Source organism: Poromitra crassiceps (genome assembly GCF_964638095.1).
Source record: "Poromitra crassiceps genome assembly, chromosome: 11".
Classification (NCBI taxonomy): Eukaryota; Metazoa; Chordata; class Actinopteri; order Beryciformes; family Melamphaidae; genus Poromitra; species Poromitra crassiceps.
This window is the reverse complement of record NC_139643.1, coordinates 50,854,472-50,878,508: the sequence shown is the minus strand read 5'-3', so window position 1 is coordinate 50,878,508 and position 24,037 is coordinate 50,854,472. Positions and strand designations below refer to the sequence as shown.

Below are 24,037 nucleotides of genomic sequence, written 5' to 3'. Positions count from 1 at the left end.
AAACACGAATAGACTGACTCAATGGACAACAACCTTGTGTACAAGGAAAATACTGTTTTATTGTGATTGCTACATGTATGAAAAAGTAGGGCCTTTGTAAATGGAACCTGCAGCGCAAATAGGGTGGAGACTCAGAATGAGAAACAGGCTAAGTCTCGCATCGTGGCTAGGTTTACCTCCACTTCATCAACAACAAATGTCACACGTTAAGTTAACAAACTCATTCAACATTGTGCAGACAACTCATTCAGCAGAAGTCACTGAGATGCTTTGCACTGCACAGCCTCATACAAAACATGTGATGACAGGCGCTTCCTTTCATCTATATCATGGTGTGCAAGAATCCATCACGGTGTGCAAGAATCCATCACGGTGTGCAAGAATCCATCTCAACTCAATATTGACAAATGGGGGGAATGGAAACATGCTCCATCGTCTCAGGAGTCCTCTTTCTCTTGATACCTGCAAGAAATCACACACACACACACACACACACACACACACACACACACACACACACACAACACACACACACACACACACACACACACGGTATTGTAAAGTTACAGATGGCGTTTCAGACTGTTCTGTGTACCGTGAGGGAATTGTAGGTGCTGCAGCAATCCAGCCTGGTCGCCAGAATAGCCAGAATAAAATGTGATCATTGTACGTTTGTGCTCCACGGATACGTAGAATATCACTTTTATGAACCAAACATACGTTACATATCAGGTTTGTAGATATGAACGTTCTACACGTCATAGAGTCTGTTATTGAAATAGTGCGGTGGTCAGTAAGGGTGTTGTGGTCAGGCTGGATGGAGGGCGTATGGTCATGGTCACAGTGTTTCCAAAATCGACATTTCAACCGTGACTTAAATCACATTTTTGTTATTTAGGTCTAACCCAAACCATAACCCTAACCTTAACTAAGTGGTTTTATTTGGCTAAACATAAGCAAACTTGTTAAACGTTGTTTTTATTTGTGTTTAACGTTGGAAAGGCAGCAAGCTTCTCAAACCGTTTTAATGTTATGTGAATGTGAACTTATCTGTATGCTGCCTTCTTGGCAAGGGCCCACTTGAAAAAGAGATGGAAATCTCAACGTGATTACCCTGGTTAAATAAAGGAACGTAAAAGGCTGGCGTTTTGTTTCAAATGTACATTGAACTGTACGTATCGGTGGATTGTAGAGAGGTTTTATTCTGGTGATTGGGTTGCAGCACCCAGGTGGAACTCATTTGACACCACATCCATTACCTGCAGTGTGTACAGGTGTAGAAGACCGTCTGGCCTTCATCTGCAGATCTCATCTGCCTGGTGTGGTAAACCATCCCCTCTTTATTGCAACGAGTGCACCGTCTGTCAATCTAGAAGGGAAAAAAATACATTAATATCAGGCTTGGGAAGTAACTAATTACATGTAATCAGGTTACTGTAATCAGGATACAAAAAAGATAACTGTAATCCCTTACAGTTACAGAAAAAAGATGTAAAGAAGATTAGTTACATTTAGTATAAAAAAAAGAAAAGAAAAGAAGATTACTAGCAGGATTACAATTTTAAAATACATTTATTGTAGATTATTTTATATTATATTTATTATTGTATATTGCCTACTTTGGTTGATATGGTACAAATAAATAAAACCTAAAAACTTTGGAGAAAAAACACTTGAAAAAACACACTTGAAAACACACACACACACACACACACACACACACACACACACACACACACACACAGATGATGATTAATTCATGAGAAACAGGCAACACTAGATATATGTATCTGTAAATTAATATTACAGAGCTGTTTTGGGGAAAATGTCCTCCTGAGGAGCATGCCCCTTGGACTCCAGCAGTCAAATGCAAGAAAATGTTCAAAAGTAATCCAAAAGTAATGGAAAGTAATCAGTGCATTACTTTAATGTTGTGATACATACATACATTAGCCTAATTTTTTTTTTTTTTTTTACAAGTAATTAGTAATTGTATCGGAGTACACTTTTAAAGTACGGTAACCCTCCCAACCCTGATTAATATACAGCACACAATCTGAGTTCAGTAAGCAGCAGAGAGGAAGCAGCTATACTTACCACTGGTCCCTTCAGTTCACTCTCTTTGTCGTCCACAGCTATTGACGAGGCGTTGACAGGGTTGAAGACAATTGTCGTCCGGACCTCGTGACCTGCGAACGCTGGCCAACACATTACACACAGTTACACATCTTATAACGCTGGCCAACACATTACAAACAGTTACACATCTTATTTGGGCCTTGTTACAAACTACAGCCCAAATACTGGACCACCCATGTAGTCCATGGGCCAGAGCTCAACATTTCACTTGTCGGTGATAAGATATGTTAGATGATATTTTGGTATGATAGCCTGAGTGGAGCTGTGACACAGTTACCAGCTCGTGAAGTGAACCAGCCCTAAAGTCAATTGCATTTTAGACGCTGGTGCATATCCCAGTTTAGGCTAATGCTCAGGACATTTTTCAATGAGTCAGTGATTCCCAACCTTTTTCCTCTTATGTACCTCTTGAGCTGTTTTGCCATGTGAGTAGTACCCCCTCACTCATGCGTGTTGTGTTGATGGTTCTCCTAAATGTGTTCTATTAAACTTTTAGTATCAAACGTATCAAAGTATCAATTAAATTAATTTGAATGACGCCGCTTTAACACTATCCTGAACATGATGAACATTAGAACACCACACTGTGTCACTCATCAAACTGCTCGTCTCTCTATGCTCGTTTGAGATGACTGGCTCGCCTGGAAAGCAGGCCAGAGCAGCCGAGTGCAGTCAGCCAATCAGAGGCAGAGATGAGCGGGTCATGAAAAAGAAGATGGTGTACCTTGGATAGGGATGCTGAAGAAACAGAGGTTGCAGATGACCTCCGTGGTGTCGTCCTCCGGGAGAAAGAGCGAGTTCCCACACTCAGGGCAGAAGTTAGGATCACTGATGAAACACGACATCACTGTGAAAAGCAAAGAAACACACTTGAACCAGACAGTCCGCGTGAAACCCAACGTACACAAGTCCCTATTCCACATTGTATTTAAGCCACGGTAACACTTTATAATAAGTGTAATTCATTATTAAACATGAACTAACCCTTAGTTAATGTTAACTATAATCTAACCATTAACGAAACCTAAACTATTATTTTTTTTATAAATTAACGCTAATGCCTTAATTAACATGAACACCATTATACTCAGTGTTGGGCAAGTTACTTTCAAAATGTAATATACTACATATTACTAGTTACTTTCATTTGAAAGTAATAAGTTACTTTACAATATTACCGTCTGTGTAGAGTAACTCGTTACTTATTACACTACTTTTGCATTACTTTTACCAAAACAACAGCAGTAGCAGAATGACATCGCCGCCACGGAACATCCCGAAAAAATATTTCCATCCAACCATGTCACTACAACTGAGGTCATCAATGATGTCATAACTGCAGCTGTGATGTCATAGGTGATGTCATACATGCAAAGTAATAAATTAGCTATGTTTCATGTTCAATGTTACAATACCATTGTTTCTCACTATTATCACATGTGCTAATGAAACCCTGCCTTCTCTCTCACCAGGCACAAAAAGGAGAACCCTCTCAGCCCTGACTTTGTGCCAACAATATTTTCCTGTCAGTTCACCTGACAAGAGGAAGAGGCTCTACCATGTTACACTATTTGAACAGACCCAAGAACTGAAAAGAAAACGCCAGCAGTATGGACAGAGACTGAGAATGCACAAGAGGCTCATTGTCTTCAAATGTGAGTTATTTGGTGACTCAACAAATGCATTTAAATAAATGTTGTCAAATGCTACATGTTTGTCTTTTGTGGCCAAAAGGAGAGCTGTAAAGTACAACTTGTTAAAAAAAAAACGGGTCAGGTTATGCATTATGGTATATTGCTTAATCAACAATTCATAGATTGTTTTAAACATCAAACGGTTTTATTCGAATACGTTACATTTCAGACCATGTTGCTTCTGTACAGGAAGTCAGACTTCCCATGCATGAATATAAACCAAACTTTGCACAAAGGTCCAGTCCCATGCCAAACTAAGTTGAGGCGAATTTGGCGCCTATAGTCCTGATGGTGGCGCTACAGCGACCGTCTAAAGTTTCAAACTTTGAAAATTCATAACAAATCAGGCATACGGGCTACGGCTTTGCCACTTTCACCGAAATGTGTGCCCAAATGAGGAGAAACTTTTGTACGCTGCAACCTATGGCCAATTATGAAGTCTAAAGACCGCAAAATTGCAAAAACTGTAAAACTAATTAAACCCTACTCCTGCCACATTTTTTCTTCAAACGACACCAAACTCCAGCATCTGCATCGGTAGACTGTCCTCCACAAAACTCTCAAACAGATTTTTGATAGATAAAAAATTGAGCCCACAGTGCATCAAAATGTTTTACTGTAAATTGTACTTTAAACAGCTAATGCAAATTCTTGCTAAATAAAGCTTGAATCTCCACGAAAAGAATTGACAAGATTTTGCTGTCAGAGTAGTTGAAGTGTACAAAATCTAAGAATTGTATCTCAAAAACTGAATTTTTGACAGTATTTTGAATTCTGCCCTCATGTATAGTCTAAAGCGCATCGTAATTGTCCTAATTACCTAATGATGTGATGTCACTTGAGCAATTACGTCATCAGTGATGTCATCAGTGATGATGTCATCAATGATGTCACCAGTGATTATGTCATCACCGATGACAGTCTTGTGACATCACTGATGATGTCATCTATGATGTCATCTATGATGTCATCCTTCCTCTATATAACATCAGCTCTGCCAGTACCTCATCCACTCTACAACAGCAAGGCGGCAAGTAAAGTAGCTCATCCTTCCTCTACATAACATCAGCTCTCGCAGTACCTCATCCACTCCACAACAGCAAGGAGGCAAGTAACTTGTGTGTCTGAGTGTCTGTTTGTCTGTCTGTACACCTTTATGGAGATGAAGAAATATTTCTAGCCCTAGTTATTATTATTTTTTTCTTCTTCTCCCAGGAAGTCAGACTTCCCATGCATGAATATAAACCAAACTTTGCACAAAGGTCCAGTCCCATGCCAAACTAAGTTGATGTGAATTTGGCGCCTATAGTCCTGATGGTGGCGCTACAGCGACCGTCTAAAGTTTCAAACTTTGAAAATTCATAACAAATCAGGCATATGGGCTATGGCTTTGGCACTTTCACCGAAATGTGTGCCCAAATGAGGAGAAACTTTTGTACGCTGCAACCTATGGCCAATTATGAAGTCTAAAGACCAGAAAACTACAAAAACTGTAAAACTAATTAAACCTTACTCCTCCCACATTTTTTCTTCAAACGACACCAAACTCCAGCATCTGCATCGTTAGACTGTCCTCCACAAAACTATCTCCTAGCCGATGCAGATACCCTCCTCTTGCCTCAAGAGCAGCGCCACTGGCTAATGGACTGCAGCCAAGGTGAGAAATACTGCAATTGACATGTTTTCTGTAAAACGCCTGGCCTTCTCAAACTTCAACTTTCAGGTCCCAAACTTATGCCGAAATATGGTTAACTTGAAAATGCAACGAATTATGAATTGTGTGCGACTGTGTGTAATATGTGCAGAGATTTCTGTAGGACTCCACACAGCAGTCACAATACTCGGCCTTGGCATTGGCAATGTACATATAGTCCAGGCACAATTGTAACATTTGTGCCTGGACTTGTGACATGTATGATGTATCTGTGATTTGGCTTTAGCACTATCCCGTTGTCCTCCATCACTAGACAGAAGTCTGTGTCAGTGTTGGAGCTACAATAGAGCTAGCCCACCTCTGCTGTGGCAACACGCACTTCCACGTACAGACCAAAACATACCATTATAACTTTAGCAGCTTCGTCAAGACATCCAGAGTTAATGTAAGTTTACTTACCTGTACGACGTGTAGATAACAGCTAAAGGTGCCAATCAGTCACCACGTGCCTGTCTAGTGTTATGAGTGTTTATGTCGATGCTCTGGCATCTGCGTGGGCGCACATTGCGGGGTCCTTCCACTCCTTTCGGTCGTGAGCCTATGACGTCATGACGTATGCGCAGCGCGTCACTTTGAACGGACCGACACGGCGTGGTATTTATCTGTCAAAATTAAGGTATATATGAGAAAACGATAAAGAAATGACAACTTAATGCATGTACAGTACCGCAAGTCATGAATTAATTTGTCTGTTTTAAAGTGTAAATTAAGTGAAGTAACTTAGTAGTACAGTAACGTTGGTGTAGTTGGCGAGCTGCTTGCTAGCGTCCCAGCTAACGTTAGCGTATGTTTGGGTCTGCAGCAGGTGCACTGATGTTTTTTCTTATTTTTTTAATTATCAGATATACAACACTATATGGCAAATTCCATATTTAATTACAGGCTACACAAAAACAGAGCGCACAACATGTCATACGCAGCATTGCTCTGATAGTGATACTTTCTTTGTAGGGAGAAATAGTTCACATAATACTGCACCGCAGGAATGAGTCCGGAAGTAGCACTTGGGTTCGTCAGGGGAAAAGTCTACGGGGATTTACATGGTGATTTCGCTTAAATGCGCGTGGTAATTTGTATTCAGCAAGATAATCTTCACACACGTGGGCCACTTTTATGACTTTGGAAATGTTTACCGAAAAACGCATTTACGTTTAAAAAGCCGTAAAAGCGAAGATTATCTTGCTGAACACAAATGATCAAGCCCATAAACTTTTGTTAACCACATACCGTACATACCTTATTTGATGCATTTACGTTAAATCCCCATTCTACAATCCAATTAGCCTTTTCCCTCTTGGAACCAGCATGACACCGATTTCTGGTTAAGCCTACAAAAATACATCATCCCATTCCCTGCAGTACTCTATGATTAATAAAATGTCCTAGCTAAGTGTGTACTGAGTGTGTACATCTCCAAATATTAAGGCAAGATTACATTGGGACATCTTTAATTGAGTTTGGTGACATTCTCTTGTTAGATATGATTTTGTCCCGAATTCCATGACTATCTGTATTAGGTAACGTTAGAGAGATAACAGTGAAAGTATGAGCAAAGTAGTCATTCTTCTACATTCTCTAACTGTTAATTGTGTTAACTTCTTGTAAATTAAATAAGGGGGGGGGGGGGGGTACAATGAAATAAATAAATTAGGGACCACATCCAAATTGGGGATCATGTCTATGTTCCCCGGGTTCTATGTTCCCCGGGTTCTATATTCCCCGTTTTTCACTAACCCTAAACCTAACCTCCCCCAGACCCTAACCCAAAACCTAACCTCTCCCACCCCCCACGCCTAAACCTAACCTCCCCCAGACCCTAACCCAAAACCTAACCTCTCCCAGGGAACATAGCAGGGTTCTATGTTCCCCCGGTCCCACAAAAACGGGGAACATAGGACCCGGGGAACATAGGGATGACCCCCCAAATTGTGTGTTAAATGTAACTTTTGATATTCTTTTCAAGAACTACTGACCATTTGATGCATGCATTTGATTGTCATTTCAACAAAATATTCTCATTCAGACCACGTGTTTGGAAAAAATGCCGGTGTACCAGGAGGAAATTGTCCAAGTAGAATTGGGGAGAAAAATGGGGAAAAAGAATCTAGCAAAGGTAATGCTTGCACTTGGACTTGCACTGGGCATAAGCTATGGCCCTGTACCTCTCTTTGCAGCTAGGTCAGGATGAGTGAGAACGAGAACGAGCTCTTGGATTATGAGGAGGACGAGGTTGACGCGGTGGGGGAGGTGGGGGGCGGAGACCTCATCTCCATGAGGAAGGAAGGCATGAAGGGCTCCTACGTCTCCATCCACTCCTCTGGCTTCAGAGACTTCCTGCTCAAGCCCGAGCTGCTCAGGGCCATCGTGGACTGTGGCTTTGAGCATCCTTCTGAGGGTGAGTAGCCCATTTAACATGAGAAGAGCCAACAAACTGACAAACAAACATGTCAGTATCATCACAATCAATATTCCCTTGCCTTAGTTAGAAACTTTAAAAGGATAGTTCACTTTTTTTTTTAAAGTCTAGCCTAGGGATGTCAGTTTTCGGTTAATTTGACTTTCGATGCATGTCCACTCTTAGATTAATCCAGAGCAGGGTTACAGTTAACACACTTATTATCAATTCTAATTTCAGAGACTCATCAATTGCTACGTTATTATTATTATTATTATTAATAATAAAATGTTTGCATAATTCTTGCAGTTCAGCATGAGTGCATCCCTCAGGCCATCCTTGGTATGGACGTGCTGTGTCAGGCCAAGTCTGGGATGGGGAAGACAGCAGTGTTTGTTCTGGCTACGCTGCAGCAGCTGGAGCCCGTCACTGGACAGGTAAAGCCCCCCCCCCCCCCAACACCCAGAAGCTACAGTAAAGCTTCCTTACAGGGATGTTGGAAAGTTATACATTCTGACTTCCCACTAAGAAAAATGCAATGAGGGCGTCCGGGCAGTGTAGCGGTAGAAGCTCACCGCTGTCAGGTGAAAGGAAGCGGCTGACAACTGCACATTTGTTGGAGGAAGCATGGTGCTAGTCTACGGCTCTCCCCAGTTCGGCAGAGGGTGGAGCAGCGACCAGGGCAGCAGGGGGAGATTGGCCAAGTACAATTGGGGAGAAAATTGGGGAGGGAAGTCAGAAAAAAAACTGCAATGAAAAAAGCCCTTCAAGTTGGAATTCCAAGTCGGAACCTCGGCCCAGAGAACTGGATAATAAATAACTGATTAAAGACAAAACAAAATCTTCTGCCATTCTTTGCAACCCAGTCTCACACATAAACGGCAACACTTGACAGCTGTGGCTCAGGAGGTAGAGCGGCTCGTCCACGAATCAGAAGGTCGGTGGTTCGATCCCCAGCTCCTCCAGTCCGCATGTCGAAGTGTTCTTGGGCAAGATACTGGACAGAAAGGTTACAGATTGACATTTTCTTATATTTTATATTGATGAAATTAGAAAAACTGCCCTGTCTTCTGTCCGTCCGAGTGCGCTCAAAACGGAGAATTGGTTCTAAACATGCAGCCCATTAAGAGCAGGAGTTCACTGCATGTTTAGAAATTCAGTATAGTGTATTACCAGCAGACTGTTTATATTGTGGCCATTTATATCGCATGACGCTATAAAACCACACAGATGAACATAAAAACTACCCTACTTCTTATCCAGTAACATTATATCATTTAAAATTTTCTAAATTTCCATCTGCTGTTCACTCTGCTTACAGATCCAAATCCAAATCTCCAGACACTTCTATTGTACTAGCATTTTTTTTAATATAATATAAAGTAACCTCTGAGCAATGGATGGTTCCTTGCCAAAATGGCTGGTAAAGAAGACAACCAGAACTAAGTGGACTACCTAACCTAACTTTACTATAAAACTGGGTTACCAACCCAACGGTCCATATTATACATGTACACTAGTCTTCATAAGCAGCCCAGTAATTTGTTATGAGACATTTTTGCTTAAAAACATGAATGAACTCAGAATTGCCCAGAATTGCATTCATTAATTTTGCCTGCCCCTGTCAATCCACTCCTCCCCCCTCTTCTCTTGTTGTAGGTATCAGTCCTGGTGATGTGCCATACCAGAGAGCTGGCCTTTCAGATCAGCAAGGAGTACGAGAGATTCTCCAAGTACATGCCCACTGTCAAGGTAAACCCTGTGAACTGATGATCCTCCTCCTCTTTACTATTCCTAGTTGCTAGTTTAGTCTTATAACTGGCGAGGTTATGTCTGACACTGAGGCGCTGCCCTATTTTTAATTGATCCCAACAGGTTGTCATATTGCACAAATGCCTTTGCCTAAATAACACGTCTACCGTACTTGATTTATGTTTGAAACAGACACGCCCCCCAACCAAGTCACTGTGCATGTGCAACACATTCAAACATATCACTGAGTTACCTGTAGCCAAGTGCCCAGTGACAGTTTGTCCTTAAAGGGACAGCTCACCCTAAAATCCAAAATACATCTTTTCCCTCTCACCTGCAGTGCTATTTATCCATCTATATCGTTTTGTGTTAGTTGCCTGAGTTTCGGAGATATCGGCCGCAGAGTTTGTGGCTTCTCTCCAATACAATGGAACTGGATGGCACTCGACTTGTGGTGCTCAAAGTGCCAAAGAAATACATAACAGCAGTGTCTCTTTCCAGAAATCATGACCCCGTTACTCAAGATAATCCACAGACGTTGTTATGAGCAGTTTCATGTCGGAACTATTTTCTTTTGACCGAACTACACCCACTAGTTGTTAGCTAGTTCCTACAATATATTATTATTATTATTATACAAACAGTTGCTCTATAGGGCGTTAATAATTTAGAAAGTTAATATAAAGCTGTTAGTATTTATCTGGTTTACTCTTCTACACTAGCGCGTACTGTGTTGAGAAGCTTCAAGTAGTGAACCATTTTTCAATACAACTGAAAGGAAAGCCTCATTGCTTCAGAAAGCCTCGGCTTGCCGTCACAACTTTTAACCCATTGTGTGCCTACGTTGGCCTCCAGGTGGCAGTGTTCTTCGGAGGTCTTACCATTAAGAAGGATGAGGAGGTGCTGAAGCGGGACTGTCCTCACGTGGTGGTGGGGACGCCGGGCCGGATCTTACAGCTGATTCGCCAGAAGAGCCTGAGCCTGCGTCACATCAAACACTTCATCCTGGACGAGTGTGACAAGATGCTCGAGCAGCTCGGTGAGTCCATACGCCCGCAAAAATATGGATGGAGTTTCTCTCTTAACCCATTGATACCTGATGCAGCATTTGCGTGTATATCCCTCATTTGTGTGTGTATCCCTTTAAGAGCGCGAACCGCGTGATGCGGTTCGCGGTCTTAAAGGGATACACACACAAATGCTGCATCAGGTATCAATGGGTTAATTTCCAATGCCATTCCTTATTTACTTTCTGTCTACTAAATTGACTTTGTATGGCCGTAACCGGGCGAACACTGACCTGAGTCCCCGTTGTCTCCACCTCATGCAGACATGCGCAGAGATGTCCAGGAGATCTTCCGTATGACTCCGCACGAGAAGCAAGTCATGTTTTTCAGTGCAACACTGAGCAAAGAGATCCGGCCGGTGTGCACCAAGTTTATGCAAGATGTAATTACGCCTCTCTTCTCGCATCCACCATGCCTCTTGTTGCTCCCTGCACACCTGCACTCCTCCCACTCTTCTGCCACGCCTCCCTGCACACCTGCACTCCTCCCACTCTCCTGCCACGCCCGCTGGAGTAGGCGGGGCACAGAGTCCATGTTGCCTTATGACCTCCATGAGTCCAGGTTACGAGCCAGAAAGAAATGTCTCTCTATACTCCAACTAGGGCTGCACAGCTAATCGATTAGTAATCGTGATCAAGATTTTGGCTTCCCACAATCATGAAAACAAGAAAATCAAGATAAAACGTGATGTATTCCGTTTAGCAATGTTTGCTCTCATTTTGTCTTGTGTTGTAAATCCAGCACACTCTTACTCTTTTTCCATGTGCTCGTTCATTTCACCCTCTCACTTCAACCGCTGCCACATGGGACCGTTCCTTTTTGTATACATTTCCCCATATAACCTGTACATCATGTCGTACATCATGCTAATTCACCCCACAAAAATGACCTCATTGCCCGATAACTGAACCATCTCCTCCTCTCTGGATATCACCCTGTCTAACCTACTTACATAAACCACACCTCCTCTCTGGATATCACCCTGTCTAACCTACTTACATAAACCACACCTCCAAAATTCCCTTTCTCCCATCTTCTCATCCCCACATTACCCTGTCCACCTCCTGCCTGCTCCAGCCGATGGAGATCTTTGTGGATGACGAAACCAAGCTGACACTCCACGGGCTGCAGCAGTACTACGTCAAGCTGAGGGACAATGAGAAGAACCGGAAGCTTTTTGACCTGTTGGATGTGCTGGAGTTCAATCAGGTGCTCTCTCATTCATTCATGCTGCCAAAATGCCATGATTGAAGTTCTCTGTAAACTTTCATAATCAACACATACTGATACATGTGATCAACACATACACTGATACATGTGATCAACACATACACTGATACATGTGATCAACACATACTGATACATGTGATCAACACATACACTGATACATGTGATCAACACATACTGATACATGTGATCAACACATACACTGATACATGTGATCAACACACTGATACATGTGATCAACACATACACTGATACATGTGATCAACACATACACTGATACATGTGATCAACACATACTGATACATGTGATCAACACATACACTGATACATGTGATCAACACATACACTGATACATGTGATCAACACATACTGATACATGTGATCAACACATACTGATACATGTGATCAACACACTGATACATGTGATCAACACATACACTGATACATGTGATCAACACATACACTGATACATGTGATCAACACATACTGATACATGTGATCAACACATACACTGAAACATGTGATCAACACATACACTGATACATGTGATCAACACACTGATACATGTGATCAACACATACTGATACATGTGATCAACACATACACTGATACATGTGATCAACACATACACTGATACATGTGATCAACACATACACTGATACATGTGATCAACACATACTGATACATGTGATCAACACATACACTGATACATGTGATCAACACATACACTGATACATGTGATCAACACATACTGATACATGTGATCAACACATACACTGATACATGTGATCAACACATACACTGATACATGTGATCAACACATACACTGATACATGTGATCAACACATACTGATACATGTGATCAACACATACACTGATACATGTGATCAACACATACACTAATACATGTGATCAACACATACTGATACATGTGATCAACACATACTGATACATGTGATCAACACATACACTGATACATGTGATCAACACATACTGATACATGTGATCAACACATACACTGATACATGTGATCAGCACATACACTGATACATGTGATCAACACATACACTGATACATGTGATCAACACATACACTGATACATGTGATCAACACATACACTGATACATGTGATCAACACATACTGATACATGTGATCAACACATACACTGATACATGTGATCAGCACATACACTGATACATGTGATCAACACATACACTGATACATGTGATCAACACATACACTGATACATGTGATCAACACATACACTGATACATGTGATCAACACATACTGATACATGTGATCAACACATACACTGATACATGTGATCAGCACATACACTGATACATGTGATCAACACATACACTGATACATGTGATCAACACATACTGATACATGTGATCAACACATACTGATACATGTGATCAACACATACACTGATACATGTGATCAACACACTGATACATGTGATCAACACATACTGATACATGTGATCAACACATACTGATACATGTGATCAACACATACTGATACATGTGATCAACACATACACTGATACATGTGATCAACACACTGATACATGTGATCAACACATACACTGATACATGTGATCAACACATACACTGATACATGTGATCAACACATACACTGATACATGTGATCAACACATACTGATACATGTGATCAACACATACACTGATACATGTGATCAACACATACTGATACATGTGATCAACACATACACTGATACATGTGATCAGCACATACACTGATACATGTGATCAACACATACACTGATACATGTGATCAACACATACTGATACATGTGATCAACACATACTGATACATGTGATCAACACATACACTGATACATGTGATCAACACACTGATACATGTGATCAACACATACTGATACATGTGATCAACACATACTGATACATGTGATCAACACATACTGATACATGTGATCAACACATACACTGATACATGTGATCAACACACTGATACATGTGATCAACACATACACTGATACATGTGATCAACACATACTGATACATGTGATCAACACATACACTGATACATGTGATCAACACATACACTGATACATGTGATCAACACATACACTGATACATGTGATCAACACATACACTGATACATGTGATCAACACATACACTGATACATGTGATCAACACATACACTGATACATGTGATCAACACATACACTGATACATGTGATCAACACATACACTGATACATGTGATCAACACATACACTGATACATGTGATCAACACACTGATACATGTGATCAACACATACACTGATACATGTGATCAACACATACACTGATACATGTGATCAACACATACACTGATACATGTGATCAACACATACTGATACATGTGATCAACACATACACTGATACATGTGATCAACACATACACTGATACATGTGATCAACACATACACTGATACATGTGATCAACACATACTGATACATGTGATCAACACATACACTGATACATGTGATCAACACATACATGTGATCAACACATACATGTGATCAACACATACACTGATACATGTGATCAACACACTGATACATGTGATCAACACATACACCAACACATACACTGATACATGTGATCAACACATACACTGATACATGTGATTAACACATACAAGTGATCAACACATACACTGAAACATGTGATCAACACGTACACTGATACATGTGAGTAGGGCTGCTCAATCTTCCCTTTTTTCATATTGTCATTTTCATTATTATTATGATTATTTTTGATAAAGAGACCTATTCCTATTTAATGGCATTAATAATTTGGAGGGAAAAAAACAATCGATCATAATATATTATTGAATGCAGCCTGTGACTCCATTAATTCCACATTTGGATGCACAAATGCTGAATGAACTGAGTGAGTGCTTGTTGTGTTCTGCTGCTCTGCAGGTGGTCATCTTTGTGAAGTCTGTCCAGCGTTGTGTAGCTCTGGCTCAGCTGCTGGTGGAGCAGAACTTCCCTGCCATCGCCATCCATCGAGGGATGCCTCAGGAAGAACGGTAAATGAACTGAGCTCATCCAGGAAAATCAGATGTTCAGAAAGACAAGAAATGTTTTGAAACAACTGAACACATTTGAAATGTGCACGGTCATGGAATACGTGGGATGTTGAGATGTGTATTTAATGTCTGGAGAGGTCATAGGTCATAGAGAGGTCATACTCCTAATTGTTTCACACATGCATTGCATTCACGGGTGTCAAACTAATTTTAGTCCATGGGCCACATGCGACCCAATTTGGTGTCAAGTGGGCCAGACAATGAAAATCAATAATCAATAACTTATCAATGACAAAACCTCAAAATGTTCCCGTTTATCTTAGTGTAAAGAATTACAGGTACAGCCCTACAACACGTAGGGTTATCTCAGCTACCATCAAGCACATTATCGACTGTCTGTACTGTGCATTATAATCAGGGGTGTAGTGGAGGGTCAACGCAGCCAGGTAAACAATTGACCCACTCCTTTGAAATGAGGCAGATAGTTTACTCACCTATTCAGATCAACTGTATCAATCAATGAGAGTCAATCAATGGGTAAACTACTCACCTTGGATAGGTTACCCACCTGTGCAATTCTCTATAGTCAAGCAAAGGTAATAAAAATAGCTGACCATTTAGTGATTTATACAGATAACATGAATAGGCTACTTCATATTTAACTTGCTCCTGAAACCTGCTACCTCTTAGCCTTCACAAGTGCATCACATTGGATTGAAGGACTTCTCAGTGCAATTTTCACACTTTGCAAAGTCATCCTTTGGGCCGCATTGGACCCTTTGGGGGGCCGGATCTGATCTGGCCCCCGGGCCGCATGTTTGACACCCCTGCATTAGATGGTGGTTTTTGGAGTGGAAACTAAACTAGACTGTTGACCCCTTTACAAAAACACCATTGACAAATCAGGAAGGAAGAACAGTTTTAGGGCTAAGTCGGACCACAGTGGGGGAACACCTGGGAAACTCTCTGCTTTCACTAAATCTGTTAATCAGGCAGTTCCATCGTTTCACATCAATAACAAAATATCTTAAATTGTTTTTTATTGTTGGGGTGAATGATTTATGCTATACCTTATACTTTGTCTGCTGCCAAATTCAAATGGTTGTGTCTTGTATATTATTGGAGTCTTCTCTCTCCCGTCTTTAGCAAATAGCAGGCTATGGTGGACTATAGAGGTTCACTAATTCCAGCCCTCCCTTTCATTGCCGCCTCTAGTTTGTCCCGCTACCAGCAGTTCAAGGACTTCCAGAGGCGAATCCTGGTGGCCACCAACCTGTTTGGTCGAGGGATGGACATTGAGAGAGTCAACATTGCCTTTAACTATGACATGCCAGAAGACTCGGACACTTACCTACACAGGGTAGGCCTTAAACACCTCCCCAACACCTCTTCTCTCCTCATCCTCTCTCCTCGTCTCCTCTCTGTCTCCTATCCTTCTTTATCTCCTCGTCTCCTCTTCTCTCCTCATCCTCTCTCCTTGTCTCCTCTCTCCTCTCCTCATCCCCTCTCTCCTCCTCTCCTCTCCTTCTTTATCTCCTCTTCTCTCCTCATCCTCTCTCCTCGTCTCCTCTCCTCTCTGTCTCCTCTCCTTCTTTATCTCCTCGTCTCCTCTTCTCTCCTCATACTCTCTCGTCGTCTCCTCTCTCGTCTCCTCATCCCCTCTCCTCTTCTCCTCTCTTCTCCTCATCCCCTACTCTCTTCGTCTCCTCTCTTCTCATCTCCTCTCCTCGTCTTCTTCTCATCCTCTCTCCTCATCTCCTCTCTCCTCTCCTCTCCCCTCTTCTCCTCTCCTCTCGAGCGCAGCTGCTAGCCACAGACAGACTCAAAGTTGCAGAATGAGCACGACGGGGAGAAATGTTCCAGGATTTCACTCTGGTTAATGTGTAGACCGTTACGGCATGACTAATGTCTAATAATACGATATTCAAATGAATGTGTAATTACATTCCAATCCACCCCAATGACGGGCAGCCTTCAGAATTTCCCGTCCTCGTTAAAATATCTGGTAAAAGACGGAAAATATTCGGTTAACGGTTGGAGCCCCTTCAACAGGAATGAGAAATCAGAGGTATCGTTAGTGTGGTGGCTTATTGATTCCGGTGAATTATGCAATTTGTAAATTCTCAAAGCCCAGTCATAGTGAGGTGAGTAGGTTATACTTAATATTTCATGGATGACAGAATGTGGACAGAATACAGACAAGCAGAAGGCATGTCAACACGAGCTCTGGTAGCATGGTTGGGTTGTTCATTAGCCAGACTTCATAGCAGCATAGCGATGGTTTTGTAATGTGTTGTGTGTGGCAGGTTGCCCGGGCGGGCAGGTTTGTAATGTGTTGTGTGGCAGGTTGCCCGGGCGGGCAGGTTTGTAATGTGTTGTGTGGCAGGTTGCCCGGGCGGGCAGGTTTGTAATGTGTTGTGTGGCAGGTTGCCCGGGCGGGCAGGTTTGTAATGTGTTGTGTGTGGCAGGTTGCCCGGGCGGGCAGGTTTGTAATGTGTTGTGTGTGGCAGGTTGCCCGGGCGGGCAGGTTTGTAATGTGTTGTGTGGCAGGTTGCCCGGGCGGGCAGGTTTGTAATGTGTTGTGTGTGGCAGGTTGCCCGGGCGGGCAGGTTTGTAATGTGTTGTGTGTGGCAGGTTGCCCGGGCGGGCAGGTTTGTAATGTGTTGTGTGTGGCAGGTTGCCCGGGCGGGCAGGTTTGTAATGTGTGTGTGTGTGTGTGTGTGTGTGTGTGTGTTGTGTGTGGCAGGTTGCCCGGGCGGGCAGGTTTGTAATGTGTTGTGTGTGGCAGGTTGCCCGGGCGGGCAGGTTTGTAATGTGTTGTGTGTGGCAGGTTGCCCGGGCGGGCAGGTTTGTAATGTGTTGTGTGGCAGGTTGCCCGGGCGGGCAGGTTTGTAATGTGTTGTGTGGCAGGTTGCCCGGGCGGGCAGGTTTGTAATGTGTTGTGTGGCAGGTTGCCCGGGCGGGCAGGTTTGTAATGTGTTGTGTGTGGCAGGTTGCCCGGGCGGGCAGGTTTGTAATGTGTTGTGTGTGGCAGGTTGCCCGGGCGGGCAGGTTTGTAATGTGTTGTGTGTGGCAGGTTGCCCGGGCGGGCAGGTTTGTAATGTGTGTATGTGTGTGTGTGTGTGTGTGTGTGTGTGTGTGTGTTGTGTGTGGCAGGTTGCCCGGGCGGGCAGGTTTGGCACCAAGGGCCTGGCCATCACCTTTGTGGCTGACGAGGGAGACGCCCGCACCCTTAACGACGTCCAGGACCGCTTTGAGGTCAACATCAGCCAGCTGCCCGACGAGATAGACATCTCCACCTACAGTAAGCTGCTTTCATTCACTATTGCTTATTATCTTTCAGCTCTTAGTCGTGAAATGGCAATTTAGGGTATCCCAGCATCAACCTTAACTGGGCCGGAAGGCCGAAGCCAGCTTTTAGCATTGAGTAAGAACTTACATTCTTCACTCGTAAAACCTAGGTTGTAGCACAACCCTAACGATTATTTACGTTCAGTGATATTTATTCGAAGGTAGAGTTTGAAAATAAAACAAACGGCATGACGAGTGTAATTTCACCAACATGTGGATTGGACCAGTAGCAGAGTTGGTGTTAAGTTTCTTATGTTTCATTACAGCACTGAAATTAAATCAAAAACAGCACTCACAGATGTCTATAAAGTTTCAACTTTTAATGCGCACAGCAGCAGTGATACAACGGACGCGTTTCAGCCTCACAGGCTTTCCTCAGCGTTGTTACAAGCAGTGGGTATGACCCATATAAGTAGAAGCCAGGACCATGCTGAATGAAACCAGCTGTGGAAAATGCATGCATCAATCAATCAATCAATCAATCTCCAACATATCTAGAACAAACAGAGTGGTCAAGAACCTACATAACAAATAAATAAGATGACCGCACAGCTGATCAGAATACATCAACATGACTGATTAAATCACTCACAGATCCTAAAAGAAATAAATCTGTGAACAGGTAATCAAGACAAATATAAAAAAGTAGATAAATATGGACAATTGTAGATATATACAAGTGTCAATCTGTATAAATGGTATCTGCCACAACGATATACATAATACCAAAAGCACATTAGAAGTAGCCTATGAGAAAAATAAGAAAGATTTAAGAAAACCCCTCAGTCTAAATCTGCTTGACAGGAGCAGATAACCCATCTCAAAATGTGTAAGCATGACCAATCACATATCAAAACAAGGGATCAAACCACTTATAAGAAACAAGAGAGCAATAATTCTTCATTTAAACCCTTAGGATGCTCAGTCTGTAAGTGGTGTATCCAATATGCTTCTCTCTGGAGAAGTTTTCTCTCCCTGTCTCCTCCTCTCAGAAGTGGCCCCACTGACTCAATCCCCATAAAACGTAAGCTGCAAACGCCATGATCATATTTATTAAAATGTTTGGCAACTGGAGATTTCTCGTCACCCCTTCTGATGCTGCTCTTATGTTCGGAAATTCTAATTCTCAGCTGTCTTTTTGTTTTCCCCACATAGTACAAACCACAAGGGCATTTTAAAAGATAGACAACATGAGTGGACCGACATGTGATTCTATCTTTGACCATCATCGATTTCCCCGTATGGGGATGTGAGAATTGATTAACTTTAATCATGGCGTTGCAGCTTACACAATTCAAACACGGAAAGTTACCTGGGGGAAGAGAATTTAAAAAATGTGTGGGTTTCACATAAAGATCGGTCTTTACAAGTTTGTCATTCACATTTTTTTGTCGCTTAGTGGCGAACATCGGATATTTGACAAACTCACGACCCACAACGGGATCACTGGACAATATATGCCAATGTTTTCTAATGACATTTTTAACCGACTGGGAGATCGGAGAAAACGTTGTGGATAAAACAAGGGGCTGCTGTTTGAGAGGAGGTGGATTGGGCTTCAAGAGACTCTCCCTATCTTTATCGCGGACCTTGGACATACAGACATTTAGCAGTTTTTGATCATAACCCTTTTCTAAAAAACGGGTGCACATGGCATCAGCCTGTCTCTCAAATTCATCACCAGAGCTACATATTCTTTTAATTCTTAGCAGCTGACTGTAAGGTAAACTCTTTTTTAGGCTATGTGGATGATAGCTCGAAAAATGTAAATAATTATTCCTATCCGTTTTTTTTCTAAAGACGGTCGTATGTATTAGTTCAGATTTATTTACCCTTACATCCAAAAAAGGCACAGTTTCTCTGCTTGCCTCCAGTGTGAAAGAGATAGTGGGGGCTCTAGAATTTAGATGTAACTTAAACAATTCTAGTTCCTCTGCTGTACCTGTGAACACGAAAAACAGATCGTCGATATATCTAAACCAGCATTTGATGAGAGACAAATATGGATTATTTTTGTATACATGATCATCTTCAAACTTCCCCATAAACAGGTTTGCATAATTAGGACTAAATGGACTACCCATCGAGACGCCCTGTCGTTGTAAATAAAAGTCCTTGTTAAATCTGAAATAATTCTTAGTAAGGACGAGTTCAGACAGTTTAGATAACAATTCAGTGGAAGGAAGTTGTGTTGACCTAGAATTCAAGTAATACTGTAGAGCCTCCAAACCCTCTCTATGGGGCACATTGGTATACAAGCTCGCCACGTCCATCGTGCACAGCCAATCAGAGTCACTGATCCCACCCACAGATGTTAACTTTCTCAAAAAATCAGAGGTGTCTCGTACATAAGAGGGTAACTGAGTTACCAAAGATTTAATATGACAATCTATAAATTGGGAGATAGGCTCAGTCAGGGACCCAATCCCGGACACTATGGGGCGCCCTGGGACCGGTTCCTGACAGCTTTTGTGGATTTTCGGTAAGGTGTAAAATATTGGACGTATTGGATGCACTTGAAACAAAAACTTATATTCATCCTGTGATATAGATTGGTTACCTGCTGCCCAGTCTAAAATGTTCCTAATTTCACCAGAAAATACCAGAGTAGGATCATAACTTAAAGGTGTGTAGAAGTCATTACAGCACTGCACACGTGCAGCTCCTTCTTTAGATGAAGGAGAAGTGCTGCGCACACCTTTCTAGCGTCCCTCTCTGCCTCGCCTGCTTGACTGGCAGCACTCATCTCTACCTCGTTGCCTCGTTGGTTTGCCCTCGAGGTCTCGCCCGCTTCGTGGGCTCGCAGACGCAGCTCGCTCGCTAGTCGCGACGCGTGCCGCGCTCGCCCGCTCTCACAGCTCGCTCGCTGCGGAGGCTCGCCTGCAGCTCAGCTGCTGCGTGGCCTCGCCCAATTGTGCACCGCGCTGCCCGCCGCTGCCCTATTATATTAGTAAGATACAGAACAGGTAATGTTGAATTTTGATGATGTATATATTTGTTTGTTTTGCTTTTCTTTCTTGTGTCTGAGCCGGTTTGTTTTTCTTGTTCGTGTATTATTGTTCTATAAAAAATTTAAATAAAACATTGAAAAAAAGAGAAGATACAGAACAGGAATAATACAATATGACAAACATGGTGGACTTCATGTCCATAAATATTTCATTTCTTCATCTCCTTTTTCTGCACATTTGTTCAATCAGAAATGTTGTTGTTCTTGTTAAATTGGTAAATTAAATTCAACTACAGGCAGCAGTAAAAAAAAAAACTGTCTTAAATTTGCCTTTCTGAAACCTGCAGAATGTTCAAATAGCTTGTATTATGGGTGGGAATAAAGAGTGTTTGAGCATCATGTGTCGACGTGTTTAACACATTGAGTGCCAAGGACGTCTGTGCACGTCCTAAAAAAAAGTAACGTTCAGTGCCAAGGACGTCTGTGCACGTCCTAAAATCATAATTCATATTATTCCATAATTCTGCTGTTTAAGGTCGTACCCAGCCAGTGAGCATGAATCCCTTCAAGGGATCACACGGCGCCACCTTAAACATCGACACGGGAGATGCGCCACCCACCTCAGATCCTTACTTTGTGCAGGAGACAGCAGGGAAAGACGTGATCAAAGAGGAAACCGATGCATGCTTCAGCCAGAGCCGTATAGATTGCTCTGTCTGCAGCGGACAGTGGGCTCGGCTGCATCCGCGCTCACAACTGAGCTCTTATGCTTCTATCTATCTCCACACGATTCCCTGCCAGAAAGCCAGCATCCGAAGCCGAACGGCCAAGCCTTTTCGTTCAGTCGCGTTTGGCATTTCCTTGATGCGCGCTGAGATCCGTCCGGGGCAAAAACGGAGTCTGTGAGAAAACAAACTCTGTGCGTGTGGGGAGGAGCCCGCAGCTCAGAGGTGGAGAGGGGGAGAGGGGGGGGGGGGGGAGAGGGGGGGGGGGGGGGCACGCAGGCTGCACAGAAACCACACCATGCCACCACATCAGAAAACACCAGCCAGAGTCAGTGAATGTGCTCGAAATTAGAGTGCAAAAGGTATTCATAAAAGTGACTATATCTTGGAAAGTAAAAAAAAACGACAGAAAACCCTTGAAAGTGCACTTTTTTCATAGGCTGTCATTTCATAATGGAACTGTCTAGAAACAAAATTTCTTCTTTGGAAGAAGCAGGAGTGTTCAATGTTTCATTAAAGTCCAGCCCTGTCAATATAGCCCTAATAGAAAAAATTCTATAGCTGTTTCCAACTGAATGGAAGTGAATCTGGCACAGGCTGCAGACAATTTTACTGAAGCGCTGTGGCACTCAATGTGTTAATGGTCTGGACCTCCACACTAACCTCCACTCTGTCTCTCTCCCCACAGTCGAGCCCACACGATAGAGACAAGACGGACCCGGTTATTCTGTACATTCTGCAGGCACTTTATTTTCTATTTGTAATTTCAACTCTAAGGATGTTAAAAGATGTTATTTTGTTTGATTTATCTTACGTTTCTCATCTCAGTACTTGTCACTGAATATTTAATTTTGATATTTTATTTGTGTGGTTAAAATATATTTATGTTTTTTGGCTGAAATTTGGTCTCGTTCTTGACCCAGCTGTGTGATTCCTTCAGCCTGCTGCAAGTGTTTAGTTGAATTCACAAAATGTACCGTTTGGTTTGACATGTCGCACTAAATATTTGACTGTGATCAATTTGTTTGCTCTTTATTGGTTGTCAGGCATGGTAGATTTCACTGTCAGGCATGATTTCACTGTTAGACATGATTTCACTGTCAGCCATGGTAGATTTCACTGTGAGGCATCTCTATGTGAGGCCAGGTTGAGTTGATAGTGAACAGAGGTTGGGGGTCTTAGGCCCTCCAAGTATCAACGTTGTAGCCTGGTAAACAAGCCGCCGGTCACGTGAACTCACATTTCCTTCTAGCTGAAGGAGTTGTCTGTCAAGGCAAGTACTTCAAGCCCACTGTGCAAAACACACAAGCCCACTGTGCAAAACACAGAGCAGACGGTCTGGTAGAACCAAGTGAAATGTGACTTCACGTGACCGGCTGGTTTACCAGGCTATCAACGTTGCTGACGGTTAAACGTTTGCAGTTGGAGGCATCTACAGAAAAGTACTGGCATGGCTGCAAGTCAGCAGCAAGCGGGTCACCATGACCTCTGACCTCCCCAGACGATTTGTTGAGTACCGGCCTGACATGACACGAGTCATTAGGCATCAGCACCCAGGCTGAAATATTCCATCCGGTCTCTTGTTTTGGCGAAAACAAGGAATGTTGCAATGTCCTTCCAGAGAGATGGAACGGGGGCGGGGGGGATGTTGATGCCTTGTTGGGCTTTTGGGTTAAATGTTTGGGTTTGAAGAGGTGGTTAAGGCCCTGGAAAAATCTAAGAACATGACTCTCACAGTGCTGCCAGCCTTATCTAGATGGGAGTAGGCTCAGTGTAGCAGGTAGCATGATGCTACCTGCTAGGGGCTCTGTGTAGCAGGTAGCATGATGCTACCTGCTCGGTGTAGCAGGTAGCATCATGCTACACCGAGCCTACTCCCATCTAGATAAGGCTGGCAGCACTGTGACATCCTCCTTATCTTGCAGAGAGACAAACTAAAAACTTGGC

General features: G+C 42.6%; 2 protein-coding genes across 2 annotated transcripts; one reads left to right on the top strand and one right to left on the bottom strand.

The window, feature by feature from the left end:
- Positions 1 to 50: 50 nt before the first annotated feature.
- On the bottom strand, positions 51 to 6,057 carry polr1h (RNA polymerase I subunit H). Its single transcript, XM_083646648.1, has 5 exons — positions 5,947 to 6,057; positions 2,864 to 2,986; positions 2,098 to 2,198; positions 1,260 to 1,369; positions 51 to 462 (listed from the first exon to the last, which is right to left on the bottom strand). Exons 2-5 carry the CDS (start codon positions 2,982 to 2,984, stop codon positions 438 to 440), a joined length of 357 nt encoding a protein of 118 aa, XP_083502774.1. The 5' UTR covers positions 2,985 to 2,986; positions 5,947 to 6,057; the 3' UTR covers positions 51 to 437.
- A 69-nt stretch (positions 6,058 to 6,126) lies between these two features.
- Positions 6,127 to 23,029, top strand: ddx39b (DEAD (Asp-Glu-Ala-Asp) box polypeptide 39B). Its single transcript, XM_083646805.1, has 11 exons — positions 6,127 to 6,163; positions 7,722 to 7,942; positions 8,252 to 8,379; positions 9,602 to 9,694; positions 10,550 to 10,733; positions 11,025 to 11,143; positions 11,839 to 11,970; positions 14,955 to 15,064; positions 16,280 to 16,424; positions 18,221 to 18,368; positions 22,779 to 23,029. Exons 2-11 carry the CDS (start codon positions 7,732 to 7,734, stop codon positions 22,793 to 22,795), a joined length of 1,287 nt encoding a protein of 428 aa, XP_083502931.1. The 5' UTR covers positions 6,127 to 6,163; positions 7,722 to 7,731; the 3' UTR covers positions 22,796 to 23,029.
- The last annotated feature ends 1,008 nt before the right edge of the window (positions 23,030 to 24,037 follow it).

Bases quoted from the DNA above. Each gene is read 5' to 3' on its own strand.
- polr1h (XM_083646648.1), bottom strand. From the start codon at position 2,984: ATGTCGTGTTTCATCAGTGATCCTAACTTCTGCCCTGAGTGTGGGAAC. The intron at 2,199-2,863 runs GTACACCATCTT...TGTGTTGGCCAG, and splicing joins CTTCAGCATCCCTATCCAAG to CGTTCGCAGGTCACGAGGTC. The intron at 463-1,259 runs GTAATGGATGTG...GATTTCTTGCAG, and splicing joins TACACCTGTACACACTGCAG to GTATCAAGAGAAAGAGGACT.
- ddx39b (XM_083646805.1), top strand. From the start codon at position 7,732: ATGAGTGAGAACGAGAACGAGCTCTTGGATTATGAGGAGGACGAGGTT. The intron at 9,695-10,549 runs GTAAACCCTGTG...GTTGGCCTCCAG, and splicing joins AGTACATGCCCACTGTCAAG to GTGGCAGTGTTCTTCGGAGG. The intron at 10,734-11,024 runs GTGAGTCCATAC...CACCTCATGCAG, and splicing joins CAAGATGCTCGAGCAGCTCG to ACATGCGCAGAGATGTCCAG.